We start from the raw sequence: 15,178 nt of genomic DNA, 5'->3' as shown, positions 1-15,178 counted from the left end.
GAATCATCTAGGTACCAGATATATCCTTCCAGGCTCCATTATTAAATGACAATTATATATTTCCATCTAATGATCTCCTGCCAGTATGGTGACTCCTTCCTGTTCCTTCTTGTCTCTTGACAAAAAAAAATCCCAGTCGGGCTTTGTGGTGGTTTCATGTTTGAGAGCCTCCGCCAATGTTTTATGGTGAAGATGTTTACCATCTGGTATTAAGATCCTCAGAGCCCAGAGTTTTGGGGAGGAGCTCTACAAACTCCCTGGGTGGGCCAGTGGAAACCATCAGAGACAGCCGTCACTCCACTTCCACCCCTTGATATCTGCGGCCATGGGTTTTGCCTTGAAGGCACAGCACCATAAGATGACCGTAAACTTGGTGACTGTACTGGAGGATGGTGCTCAGAGGATACCCTCGCAAAGCTCAACCCTGCGTTATATGTACCTTCAAAAGACCATCGCGTCTCTCTTGGGCCTGCAGCTTCTGGGTGGTGTGGAATACGATAGGATCAGTGTATCTTGTGGTCATATGCCCACTCCTGTACCCCCGGTGCCCTAAAATGGCCCCTTTGATCTGACACATGTTGTACAGGACCCTGCATTGGTTATCCAGACTCTGGAAATGTGTTGCTCCCAGTCAAGGTGAGTTGCTGCCCCTTCTCGAGTGGAAAGAAGTCAGTGTCCTCAATTCGCCACCAGTAGTTGGTTTCGCTATTGAGAGAGAGTGCCATATTGGATGTTCAACTTTGATGTCTTTTTTGTGGGTGTGGTAATGAGGGTTGAGTCCAGGGGAATTCTACTTCTGAGCTATACCCCAGCCCTCTTTTTTATTATTTATTTTTAAACAGGTCTCACTAACTTACAGAGGGCCTCCCTAAGTAGCTGAGGCTGGCCGCGAACCTGCGATCTTCCTTGCAGCCTCCCAAATACTGGGATTACAAGCGTCAGCCACCACACCTGGCTCATTGATGTCTTTTCATGGCAGGTTAGCTAGCTCAGTTTGGGTGAGTGGAAGCCCTTGCTGTTGGACCTAAACATGGCACCCCATACATCACATGGGTCCCTAAGCCCACTGTGCTATGAATAGAATGGCTCATAATACAGTGTTGCCTAAGGTTTTAGTTCTTCCATGGAATACAGTGATTTTTTTCCCCCTCTTTGTGCTTAAACTTACCCACCTCTTTCTAGACCTCCTGTTTCCCTCCAGGCCCTTGGCTAACTAGCTTAGTTCTTCACCACCGGCTGCTAGTCTTTATATATTCTTGTATCCGGCCACTCCTGGGGAAGACTTATTCTCACTTATGTCTCTATGTTCCACTTCTTTTTTTATTTAGTTTTTTTCTTTATTGAACATAAGTGGTATACATTTAAATTATACTTGGTGCCCTCTCCCCCATGCCCCTGTTTTCCCTTGTCCCCCTCCCACCAATGATTGTCCAGGGTAACCATGCCATATTCATAATTTTACACATATTCGGATGTAGACCCTCATTAATCAAGTTCAGTCTTCCTTCTCTCCTATCTTTCTATTCACGCTTTGCTGGTATTTCCCCTCCATTACCTGGAGTCCCACTGGTATCCTCTACGTTCCCTAGTTTGGGCATATTAGAGGGAACATATGTACCTTCTCGTTCTGTGCTTGGTTGATCTCACTTAACATAATGTTCTCCAGGACTTTCCATCTTCTTGCAAATGATATGATTTTGTTCTTCTTTATGGCTGAGTAGAATTCCATTGTGTGTATTTCCCACAGTTTTGCTATCCATTCATCTGTTGATGGTGATCTGGGTTGGTTCCACATTTTGGCTATTACAAATTGTGCTGCTATGAACATAGGTATGCATATGTTGCTATAGTTCTCTGAATTCAACCCTTTTGGAAAAATACCCAGGAGTGGTAGGGCTGGATTGTATGGTGGATCTATTCCTAGCTTTCTTAGGAATCTCCACACAGATCTCCATAGTGGCTGAACTAGTTTGCATTCCCACCAACAGTGTAAAAGAGTTCCTCTTTTCCCACATCCTCGCCAGCATTTGTTGTTGTTTGATTTCTTTATGCTTGCCACTCTGATTGGGGTTAGATGGAATCTCAGGGTAGTTTTGATTTGCATCTCCCTGATGGCCAGTGATGTAGAACATTTTTTTAATGTATCTATTGGCCCTTTGTATCTCTTCTTTTGTGAAGTATCTATTTAGTTCATTTGCCCATTTCTTGATTGGGTTGTTTGTTTTGCTAGTGTAGAGTCTTTTGAGCTCTTTATATATTCTGGATATTAGCCCCCTATCAGAGTGGTGGCTGGTAAAGATCTTTTCCCATTCTGTAGGCTTCCTCTTTAGGTTATTGATAGTTTCCTTTGATGAGAAGAAACTTTTTAGTTTGATGCTATCCCACTTGTTAATTCTTGCTTTAATTTCCTGAACTTTGTTCCACTTCTTAATAGGCTTCAGGGTCACAGTAGTCCACTCTGAGCCTAGAGGAATAGGCAGCCTTTAGAGTTCAGAGAGGCCTATAAAATGCTGTGACTTATTCTTAGTGGTAAAAATTGTTAAATACAGTGATTTGTTCTGTAGATTAGAGAGGGTTTTCTAGTATATTTTGAACCACTGAACCCCAGAAGCTTCACTGACAAGTAAGAACTCTGATTATTCATAGGGCTTAATCTTTCTACCTTCTATCTTATAAATATCTCTAATGTACCTGACATTACTTGCTAATCTACCTGGACATGGCTGTCACTGATATGGTAGACCAGGGGATATTAAGAAGAATGTTCATAAAGTGGAGGCCCCTTTGTATTACATCTGAATAACACTCCAAGAGTTTGAAGCCTAGACTGAGCCTATAAAAGTATATTAGTATACTATTAATCGTGCAAGTGGTTGCAAATAGTTTCTTATTCTCACTTCAGAGAGGAGTAGAAAATTATTCATTTTCCCAATCATTTGGCACAGTAACTGTAAGCAGAGTATATTGGGTTGAATTTTTGCTACACTAGCACCATTCTGAAATATTTATCTGGTTTTATAATATTTCTGCTGGTAACTCATATAGAGATATGACATGGTAGGTATACCATCTCTACCTCCTACCTCCTATAGTTTCTAAAGGGTGGCACTTAGATAATTTTTAAGAAAAGTTAGCACGCGACATTATTACAACTTCCAAAATTACTAAGTTGATGTCACCCAATACCTACTACAGTTGGGGATGTGATACAGATTTTGATTTTGATACAGTGTGGTGAGTGGCTTGAAGGTTCACATGATCTAGTCGCTATGCAAGTACAAGTTTGTCTATTCCAGTTTTTAAATTGAAAACTAGGTAAATAACCCTGATGCATTTTTAGAACTAGTTGACTCTATACAACAGTTCTAGTTCAGGGCTCCATTTTTAAAAATAATCCTCTTATTTTAGAGGGCCAAGATGATGCCTCATACCAAAGATAGACATATCAGTTTGAACTCTTGTCCTGTAGTTTTTAAAATAGTAAGGGCTTTAATACTAAAGACTATTAAATATTTAAATATTAAGACTATTAAACATTTCTCTCTCCTTTGGGTCCAACCACCCAAGTGAATGCCGATAGATTCTCTTAGTTAGAGACTAGGGAAACGTTTCCATTGATCTTTGCTGTGAGCCTGCCAGGTTTTCCTCGGGAACTTGCCCTCTCTTTCAATCAATGGAAACCAGCCAGGAGCACAGCAAAGGATTGTAACTCTTTACTAGAGCATCAACTACCATTTTTCTTGATCATTCATTCTTGATTTATTTTGATTGCATTGATTGAAAAATACCTCTTTTATCTGGAAATTCATCTTGCTTCTAGAGATGCATACTATATTAACCATAGCTCTCTGAAAGCCGAGCTCCCTTGGCCGTGGCATCAAACTTTACTGTGAGTGTATTGAACTTGCTTTGATGGTAAAGGGCTGCCTTATAGTTCCTATTGTTTGGGGAATTTTATCTCAGTTGCTATCAGACTGTTCATTTTTCAGTGCCTTTCCTGCTACCAGTGCTAAACTACAGAGGAGAGCCACCTCTGAGCTTAACAATGAGGGTACCCATCTCAGAGCACACTTATTGCTCTGGTAAATAGAGTGTCCTTTGGACCTTATGAATATCACAGTCAGCTGATGGACAGGAACAGTTTAGCTGTTTCTAGTGTAGCATGTTTCTGTAAGAGTTCAGCTACTTCTTCCTTTGTCACAACTATTCAGACATTTCTACTTCATACAATATAGATCATTTCTTGGTTCAAGTTTTCAAAAGCCATCTTAGTGTAAGTGTTAGCATACTAGCATCAGCAGCATCTTTGGGGGGTTTTTGATAACTCATCCATTACCAACTTCTCCATTATATCTGTGTTAGTCAACCTTTTGTTGCTGTCATAAATATGGGAGGAAAATGACTCTGAGAAGAAAAGATTTATTTTGGCTCATGGTTTCATGGCCAGCTGGCTCTGAGGCAGAAACATGGTAGAAGGGTGTAGTGGAGTAAAGGAGGGAAAGAGAGAGGGCTGGGGGATCAGTGATAAGATCAAAGTCCCCAAGAGTACACAACTCAGGGTGCCCATCCTTCAAGTAGGTCCCACCTTCCATAGTTTCTACTATTTTCTAGTAATTAATCCACTGATAAGGTCAGAGCCCCAGTGATCTAATCTGTTCTCTCAAAGCTTCACCTCCAAACATTGCTGCCCTGGGGACTAAGCCTTCAATATATAAACCATTGGGATACATCTAGATCTAAACTATAATAATATCTAATACACATATTTATATATAACTTATAAATTATAATGATCTCTCACATGTCTCTAATAGGTATTTCTTATCAGCTGTAAAAATCTCTCCTTATCAGCCATCTCCATTTCATTCTGCATTCTCAGGCCCCATGCTCCACATATTCTCTTCTTTCTATTCATACATATTGGCTAGATCCTACAGCTAAGTCTTTTGAAATATAATTATTTCCCACTGTTAGTAGTTTCTTCACCTTCCTTAGCTGGGTGCACTGGCTCAAAAATTATTATGTCGTTTGAGAAAATAGTGGGGAGAGTAGATAGAGTAAAACCCCAAAGTAATGTCATAACTATTTCTAAACAGCAGAGTTTGTTTTCTAAGGAAAATATTACATGAAAATATTACCTAGATATAAATCCATGGAGCTGGGAGGGACACAATTTGAGTAACTTGGACAAATTTCATAGCTTCTTTTCTTTGTTCTCTGGGAGTTGTATAAGAGTAGACTCTTATACAAAAATAAAGTGGCTAGGTCTACCAGCAGAAGAGTATTTTCCTTGATCAATTATGTAAGGATAGAGTACAACCAGTTATTTACTGTAATTTCATATAGTCAGCAAGATTGTGTGTTATATTGCTTTACTGGAAGGTATCATGATTCATAGTTGGTAGCTATGTCAACATTAATCCTATCTTTAAAAAAATTCAAACTGTTTTAACTAGTTTTGTCCTTCCCCAAAATACCAAGCTGTTTGATGAATATTAGTAACATAAAACTATGTTTTGTTGGTAAGGTTATAAGTCATGGGCCAGATATAAAAATTAATTTTAATGGATAAACATTACCATACTTATAGCTAGTTGCATTATTAAGGAAATGATTCAATATAAGAAACCTCCATGGTATTCTAGGGTAAAGATAACCCCAGCAGTTAATGATTTATATACCATTTGGGCCTTATCACATATAACACTGCCTACATAAAATATTTTTTTCTAAAATTAGGATGTTTACTAAAATATAAAATGTAAATATAATAGCTATTTTTAGTCACCATGTATTAAAATATAAATAAGCATTTGGGAGGCTGCAATTGGAGGATCGCAGTTTGTTGACAGCCTCAGCTACTTAGTGAGGCCCTTTGCAACTCAGTGAGACCCTGCTTCAAAATAAATAATAAAAAATAGGGCCCGGGTATAGCTCGGAGGTAGAATGCCCCTGGTTTCTACCACCAGTACTGCAATTGTTATGAAGCATCTTAGTTCTAAGGCCCTGGGTTAAGCTGTCTAGTTCCACAGGGTCATCTGCTTCTGGAATAGAAATGTCCTGGAAATCATGTCTTAGTCTTTTCATATGGCCTGACACATTTGTAGTAACAGTGTTAACCCATACTAGAATCTGTACCCTTAATGTTTGACTTTTCTCTGAAAAGATTCAATTTATGATCTGTAGCTTGAAGCAGGGACTTTCAGATAAATGAACAGAAAAAGGAGGAAGTATCTGAGGATAAGAAGGCCAACCAACTCTGATTAATGTATTGTAAATACAAACAGCATTAGAATTGAGGAACTCAGGCTGGTCCAATGAGGAATAAGAACATGTCAATCTGTAGGTGGGACCAATGAGTCCCAGAGCCAAAACATATAATGGAGAATAAGGGCAGTGACAAAGTGTCAGAGTCGTTAATTAATATCATAGCATATATTGTAATTAAACCCAGTAGATAAGAATTCAGATTTTTCGAAGATGGTTCTAATAAAGTAACTAAACTCACATAATTTGAAGTGCTACCAGGAGTTATAAAGACAATGCTCACTCTGGTTCAATTTCTAAAGATAGTGTTTATGACAGTCCAGCTTAATGAACACATGTACTTAAATTTTGGAAGCCTAAACTATTTTAAAAAATTTACCTAAAGAGCAATAAATCAGTATGAGAATTTTAGGGAATTCAGATAAATTAGGTTTTCTATGAAGGAATAAATCCCAGTCTCACAAAATCTAGAATATTATACTAATATATTTAGATTAATAAAACTAAGAAAAGACATGTTACCACACTAGTCTAATTTCTAGGAAGTCACATGTCATTCAAGGGTACAAATGTCAGTGGAAAATTCTTATCAAATAGTTTGTTGAGGAGAAAAGTCAGTGATTTTTATGTCTTAGGAAGTGGGTTGGTTCTTTTGGCTTTGATAATTGAAGATTGAAATATACAATCTAGATAAAAAAAATTAACCTGCAAGTCAGTAGGTAATAGATTAACATGAATGCCATTTTATTTGCTTATTTATTTTGGTTGGGAGAGGGCCTTGAGTTAGGTTGGTGTGGGTCTGGACTTTAGCTAGGTAACTTGAAGGTCACGGTCCTTTACCAGCTTTGGCTGGTTGGAAGTATTTTCACTGAAACAACACAACCAGTTTGAGATTTTCTGATGAAGTCTTGCTCAAAGTGGAAAAATATTTCCTTTTACACTAGTGAATACCAAGTCATTATGGAATTTGTATTCCATGAAAAACAGTTAAAAGGGTGCTATATACCTGTTTTATTTTAAAATTTCAATCTTATTTTTTCTGGAAATTATGAACTTTGCATTTCCACTTACTATAAATGTTCTAGAGATGAAATATAAAATGTATAAAACTATATATATACATATACATACACACACACACACACACACACACACACACACACACACACATATATATATATATATATATATATATATATATGTATATAATGTTTAGTCAGGCATGGTGGTGAGGACCTGTAATAATCCTAGTACTTGGGAAGCTGAGACAGGAGGATGGTAGGTTCAAGGACAACCTCAGCAATATAGAGAGCCTTTCAGCAACCAAGCAAGACGCTGTTTCAAAATAAAGAATTAAAAGGGCTGGGGGTATAGCTTGGAGGAAGAATGTTCCTGCATTCAATTCCAGCACCACACAAACAAAAAGATATATATTTTATTTACATTTCAAAAATCATAGAGTGTATTTGAACAAAAATACTTGAAGTTCCCTCTTTAATAATAAAAAAAAACCTGATTGAATCTTATAGTTTCCTTGAGTCTACCTTTAGTAACACCATGAGCCTTGGACATGCTGGCCAATGTGGAGAGGCTTATGCTGGTGTTGTTTCAAGTTTTGGAGGCAATGTGAAGTACCCACCTTTGTGTGGGATCGAATCAAGTCAAACGGGGAATCAGCCTATGCTTAATAGATTTCCCCACCTCAAACCTCAGGTGAAAACAGAAGCAAGATAACAATTCCATTTATATCATGTAAAGCCCTTTTTTTCTGGGTTCGGCCAAGGCTGCAAACCGAGTGCCATTTGGTACATGCCCTACATTGGCAGAAGAAAGAGAAACAACAGAGATTTAGTTTCTCAGAATAAATCTTGTTTAAGCTTTATTCCAAAGGGCTCCATGTGATTGAAAACACCCACAGATCCAAGACAGTGACCTCGTCCTTCAGTGTTCTTGATATTTTAAATTCTGAGTCACTTGGATCTAAAGCATCTAACCCTCAAATCCCTATTTTCCTCTTTGATAATGATGAACAAAATAGCCCTTAAAAATCACAGAGTCATTTGAAATTTAGTCAGGGCATCTGTCAGTATCATCAGAGCAGATTTGGGCTGGCATTGAAACATGAATGATTAGGAATCTGGTTCTTTTTGCTGTTTTTAAGAGCTTGGCCCAAAGCTCTCCATGGCAGGTGGCCTGTGGGAACTTGGGCCATGAAGGCTCCAAGGTGGCTCTATTTAAGTCTCTTGTGTTAGATAATAACCCTGAGGCCATGGGCTCTGTGACTCTGCCAGACTGGAATCGAAACCAAAGCAGAGCTGAAGACCTCCAGGCTCACTTTCAAGGGACCCCCCTCCCCACAGTTCTGCATAAGCATCCTGCCCAGCGCCCCCATTGGGTTTAGCCTTGTTTGTTTCTGGTATCAGCCTGGATGTCAGTACCATAGTGAATGCACCTGTTTTCTCCCTGAAGCTAGAACAGAAGGCCCATCTTCAGTGGTGGGATATAGCTGAAGCATCCACCCTAAAGCATTGAATAGAGGACTGCAGGCTATCTAGCAAGGTACTATATACAAGAGGTTCTATTGATAGATCTTAGTAATAAAGGTACTGCCACACACACACACACACACACACACACACACACACGTTTATGGCATTATAAAGACTCCCCCAAACACATCATCTCATTTGGTGCTTATAACTACCTGGTCATGTAGAAGATGTTAATATCATTCTTCCCGTTTTGGGGTAAAGAGTGATGTTAGAAAGGTTAAGTGATTCACCTAAGATCATCAGCCAGCAAGAAGATCCAGGAGTCATTTGAAATTCAGCCAGGGCATCTGTCAGGATTCAGTCAGGAATTCTTCTCAGCTTTGCCATGTGTCCTCAGCATCTATTGAATGCACCACCATCTGCTGTATAAGCTGATGAAATGGTGCCTGGGTGATGGCATTTGACACTGAATTATTTTGAACCACAGCACTTAGTCAACTTCTGGTTGTGGCTACAGCTGTGGCCTGGCCACACATTTTACCATATCGATTGTAGCCACTCAGCATATCACTATTTCAGGTTGAAAAGTGAATTTTAGAATCCTAGCATGTTGGCAGTAGCTACAAGGATGTCTTTTTTTTTGCCTGCAAGAGGTGTAGTGAATGAGGCATATTTTCCGGTGGCTTGGATCAGGGATTGAAAGTTTGTATAATCTGAAGTTTGCAAATGGGTCATTATGTGGTAGCAGTGACTTTCTTGTTCAGTTAATAAGAAAAAAAAATATATATATATATACTATGTTTATGATGTTTAAAGAACTATACCAAGTTGCTAAAATCTATACAGGGACATCCTTCAGAAGCCTTATAGTTCCACTGGAGAGGTGATACATGTACACCTCAAATACCCAGCTCCTTGGGACAACTATTTATTGGTGGCAAAAAAAGATACAGGTGGCAAGGCCCATAGTTTAGGAGGATAGGTCGGGTGAATTCAGATGACTTTAGAAGACATTTTTTGGATTGTGTAATGAAAGCAAAATTTAGATACTATTTATGAAATGGTGGTAGGATTTCCATATGGTGGGCTAGGAATGAGAAAAATATGGGACAAAAATGGAAATATAAAGGAAAGAAAGTATGCGGCAGAATAAAATCAAACCTATCTTGCCATAGGGAGGATTCATGAAAGAAAGGAATGGGTGATGGAGGAGCCCAAATGCCTATCAGCAGAGTTTATTCTCTTAATTTTTGGGAAAAGGCATATCTAAGTATTTTGAGCTGGAAGCAGAAACTAAAAAAGCATCACTTTACCTGGTGGTAGTGAAGAGTAAAGAAGGAGAGAGATTGTCACCGGGAGGACACAGGAGAAAACAGCCATGTTGTGGATGTTGAGTGGCAGGTTGGCACAGCTGGAGGCTGTGCTGGGTGTGGGGTCTGGGCTGCAGGGCGGGGCGTTCAGAGCACTCAGGACCCTCACCAGCTCCAGCTCCAGCTCACTCCACTCCAGCTCCAGCACACATGCTCTTAGCTGCTCTTTCTTTCCTTCACACAGCTTCACAGATTGTTGTTCTGGCACCCACAAGTTTTATCCATCTCCCTGGTTGCTTTCTGCTTAGTGGCTTGAAGGAAGAGAGGGAAGTTTTCAGGTATCTGCAATGGAAAGTCATTTCTGCTGTTTTGGTGCTCTCCATTGGACTAAATAGGTTAGCATGGTCTTTCAAAAGCCCTGTGTCTAATCCTTTGGTGCATTAGACTTTGCCTCCTCTCTGAATGCTGTTCCTGTTAGGCAGTTAGTTGCACTCTCAGGTGCTGGAGACTCGGGGTGGCTGCCTGCCCCTTCAGGACCACACACGTGGCCATCACAGCTGGCTCAGTCCTTCCGTCCATGTATATCACAGAAGCAGTTCTCTCTTGGAGAAGAGGTGCTGCCATTGGCAGAGGAGACATGGCAAGACCTATGACCTGTGGAGAGTGGCTTGTGTCAGAGGTCCCCAAGAGCACCTCAGGTTCAGGGATTCACCAGTAGGACTCGTGGGACTCAGCATGTAGTGCTCAAACTTGATTTATGTTACAACACAAGGACAGAGAGCAAAGTCAGCAGAGAGAAAGGTGCCTAGGATAGTGTGGAAGAGACTGGATGCTAGCTTGTTGGGTCCTCTCCTAGTGGAGCATCATAGGAGGCACTGGGTCCTTCCAGCAGTCAGTTGTGAAACACAGGTGACATATTGTCTCCTGATTTTTATCGGAGACTCAGTGTCCAGAGTTTTAGTGAAGCCTCTTCACATAAGCACCCTCTGCCTAGCATGTACCAAAATTCCAGATTCTCAGAAAGAAAGCAGATGTTCAGCAGTACACCACACTGTTTGTGCAACAGTTTAGGCCTGCTGAGCCACTGAACTTCTGGGAATTGGAAAAACCCTTCCATGATCCGAGTTGGCAGGTACAACCAAGGGCCAACCGTGCAAGCAGCCTTTCTAAGGATAGGAGTTATCAGGCTTGCTATGCTAAGTCTTTTCTGCACAGGGAGTAAAAATATTATCATGTAAGTTTCTGAGAAAGGGGTGGTGATAGAGAAATGGTTCAAATCCAAAAGAATATGGTATTAAAAAGTTTCATTTACAGAAGTGATATGGGGGGTGGTGGGGCAAAGAAGATTAGAAGAGTCACAGGGCAAGAATGACTGAACCCAGTCCTGGGCTGATGGCCACGTGTAGAGACTGGAGAGGCAGAAGAAGCCTGGATGGTGTCTGAGGGAATGAAGAAAGGTTCAGAAAGGAGGGAACGCTCAACAGATACCAAGTCCAAAAGAGAGACAGGAGTTATGGAAACTAACTCCCAAATGAATGCCATGGCGCCTCATGTCATATGTGTCTCAATGGACTTTTAGCTTAAAAGCATTAGTACACATTAAACAAGACTTATTTGGCTGGGATAATTCCTGCCCATCAGATACATCTTTCTGTTTTCTACTGACCATCTTACAAAAAAAATCCTGTTTTGTTGTTTGTTTTGTTTTTGTTATTGTTGTTTTGATCACTGGTCTGCATTTGTTTTCTTGGGTTTAGATTTTTCAGGCAAAGAGAAATGAGAGTTTTGGGAAAGGATTCTTGGAGCATTACTGCATACTTCTCATTGATAATTATTTAGAGATAGCAGCAGTTAAAATCACCTCTTCCCCTCTTGATGGAAGAGCCATTCTGTTTTTTCATTTAAGAGGATTGTTTTTACCATTCTCTGCATCTCAACACTGCTTGCTGGTGAGGGAGAAAAACTAAAAATTGCTTGTTTTGAGAGCATACATCCCAGGGGATTATGAAGGTGTTTGAATTTCCCATGATGCCCTTGGACTTCTCCCAGACCCTGACTTCTAGGTATTGTCTTTCTGATATGTAACTTCTTTCTTCCTGGATTCTCAAAGATTAAAGTTGCATAGAGCCTCTGAGATACATGACAATTTTTTTATAGGACCAAGTAAACCAATAGTCACTTTTCCTTTGTTCTCAATAAAACCAGATCAGAAATACATTTATTTGCTTATTTGTTCAAATATTTGTGTGTGTGGCCAGCTTAGAGAAGCTTGTGGTATAGGTAAGGCCACTGCCTCCTCCCTCCACACTCCAGATGGTTTAAAAGTAGAAAGTCTTTGCACAGCAGAAGAAGAGTATTGTTTCACTGTGGTGCTTGGGGCTCTGGTTACTATAGTAGTAGTCCATTCTGGCCTCTGGAGGGCAAATGCGATTGAGGTGATATTAAAGTCTCTGTTTCTTGTCCTAATATCCCAGGGCTTCCAGCAAAAGTTCTCCTTCCACAGTAAAGAAATTGTGGCCATCAGCTGTTCCTGGTGCAAGCAGGCGGTAAGTCCAGGATTTGAATATAGTATGGTGGACTTGTGGGTGACCCCAATAGACTAACATCAACGCTTGGGGGCCTGTCTGCAAATGAAAGGTTATCCTAACTCAACATGTTACTCTTCTCATACAGGATGCTTGTAGGAAGAAAGGCAGCAAAATCATAGAACAGTAGCATGCGTGAGATGAGAGAAATGATAGAGATGTGGTCACCTCTTTCTTTTATATACATTGAAGCCTGGGACCAAAGACTGGATTTCCCTCTGGTTCCCACCCTGGACTAAAATGGAAGGCTTCTTATCCCCAGACCACATTGCCTTTCTCTCCACTAGATACTTGCAAAGTTCTGTGGTACAGGAGGTGCAGTGCTAGGAACAAAGCCACACACAACACTAGTGCTCCTGACTTGTTTTCATGGGGCTAAGTGTGAAGAGTGAGCGCTTCTTGAATTCGTCTTTAGGTTTGGACATGGTTGTAGTTGTATGTATACTCTCTGAATTGCAACTCCTTCTTACAATTGATTCATTAGGCTCTTAGGGCCAAATATAGCCAACACCTATTTTTTTAAACAAAGTGTTATTGGAACACAGCCATGCCTACACACTTGTGTAATGGCTGTTTTTGCATTTGTATATTGCCTAGGGCTACTTTTATGCTGCAGAGGGTGAGCTGAGGTCCCTGACCTGATGAGACACCATTGGGGGGACAGCATCTTGGTCACGTGTGCTCAGATAGGCTGGACCTGTTTCTGCATCTGCTTCTCCCAGTCTGGGAGGAGATACCTTGTCCAGGCCTAGTTGATTTTGCAAATTTAGCCACACTTTGCAATGAGCATGTGTACTCCCTAATCTAGAGTCCAACTGAGTTACTACAAAGACTTTCCCTTGCCCATCACGGCAGCATCTTGATTAATTCCACACATGTTTGAATTTTCTCACTTCCCACATTGTGGCAGGTGATTTGAAACTACTGTAAATACAAAATGCTTTGGCATGGATTACAGTAATGGTCTGTTTTAACATATAGGTAATCCCTTCTAAAACATTTGATGTCAAACAAATAGGTGACCCTCTGTGCTTCAAGAGCTAGAAATGTTGGTTTGGGAGCTGCATTTCCTGTATTAAGATTCTAGCTCCCCCAAAATAGCTGTGCAGTTTTGAACTTATCTCTTAATATCTAGACTGGAGATTATTCAAGTACAAGTTGAAAGAGTTGATTTAGGTAGCCTCTGAGAACCCTGTCATTTAATTAATTAGCTAATTGATTAATTTTGATACTGGAGGTTGAATCCAGTGGCATTCTATTTTCCAGCTACATCTCCAGCCCTATTTGATTTTTTAAATTCTGAAATGGCTCTTGCTTAATTGTTGAGGGTCTTGTGAAATTGCTGATGCTGGACCCCAACTTGCAGTCTTCCTGGCTCAGCCTCCCAAATACTGGGATTACAGGGCTATTTCACCATGCTCAGCTGACCTCAGCCATTTAAAATTTAAATGGTCAGCTCGGTATAGGGGTGCACACTTGTAATCCCAGTACTTAGGAGGCTGAGATAGGAGGATTGTGCAGGTCAAAGCCAGCCTCATCTACTTAGTGAGGCTCTCAGCAACTTTGTGAGACCCTGTCTTCAAATAAAATATAAAATAGGTTGGGGTGTAGCCTGGAGGTAAAAAGCCCCTAGGTTCCACCCCCAGTACTCCCCCACAAATCAGTGGTCACGCATTTGAGAATTTGAATTGTTTAGGAAATAGTTTTGAAAGCAAATATTCAATTAGTGTTCCTTTGGTATATTTAATTGTTTGCAGATCACAAATAACTGGTGGCAGGGAGAATTATTAATTATCTTACCAATTATTATTCTCTCCTTAATTGATTGATTAGTAATTGTCCACTGGATCACAGCAAGTGTTGAAGACATGCAGAAATGAAAACAAAGTCCCTTTGATGGTGTACAATAAAATTAGGGTGGCCACGATTGCCAGTTGCCTTGAGACAGTCCTAATTTATGTTTGTTGTTCTAACATAATTATTGTCAGTGATCCTTTTTACTCTTAAATCACTCCAGTTAAAATCATAAATTATATGGTCACAATAAATATAATCTAAGTAGAAACTGTTGTTAAGTTTTCAGAAATCACTATGATTAAAATTTAAGGCCCCTAATTATTATAATAATGTTGATTTTATGGTTATTAGAAAATAAGTTACTGCACATTACTCTCACTTTATAGTCAAAAGATGACTGAAACTGTGATTGGCCAAAGGCTATTAATCCTAGTATCCCAGCTGGGGTATCATGTTAAGACTTCTCCCCTGCCTCCTAACTGAAGTACTGTTGTGGTCCTTAATCTACATTGATTTCCTTTCTTTCTAAAACAAAAAACACTTTAGGCTTGCCAAGTATAATAAGACCCCACTGTATCTTTTTAAGGGCTCTAAACAAACCCAGCAGAGGCAATCTCTTTGTACTGGTTTTAATAACTTTCTAGAAAAGGCATCCTGCCTCTTTCCTGGCTTCTCTAAACTGCAAAGATAACCTGAGTGAGTTTGCATCTATGATAGAAAGAGGAGA

General features: G+C 40.0%; 1 protein-coding gene across 3 annotated transcripts in view; it reads left to right on the top strand.

Annotated features, from left to right (window-relative positions):
• DGKI (diacylglycerol kinase iota) overlaps positions 1 to 15,178 on the top strand; it is a gene marked incomplete at both ends in the record, with an annotated part of 483,096 nt that overhangs the window by 219,631 nt on the left and 248,287 nt on the right. For all 3 annotated transcript variants that reach the window (XM_080700835.1, XM_080700834.1, XM_080700836.1), the window contains one exon: positions 12,544 to 12,615. In XM_080700835.1, coding sequence (XP_080556961.1) covers positions 12,544 to 12,615 — 72 coding nt within the window. The remainder of the gene's footprint in view (positions 1 to 12,543; positions 12,616 to 15,178) is intronic.

This window comes from Muscardinus avellanarius (assembly GCF_963383645.1).
Source record: "Muscardinus avellanarius genome assembly, chromosome: 9".
Classification (NCBI taxonomy): Eukaryota; Metazoa; Chordata; class Mammalia; order Rodentia; family Gliridae; genus Muscardinus; species Muscardinus avellanarius.
The sequence above is the reverse complement of the archived record's forward strand: the minus strand, read 5'-3'. Positions and strand labels throughout refer to the sequence as shown.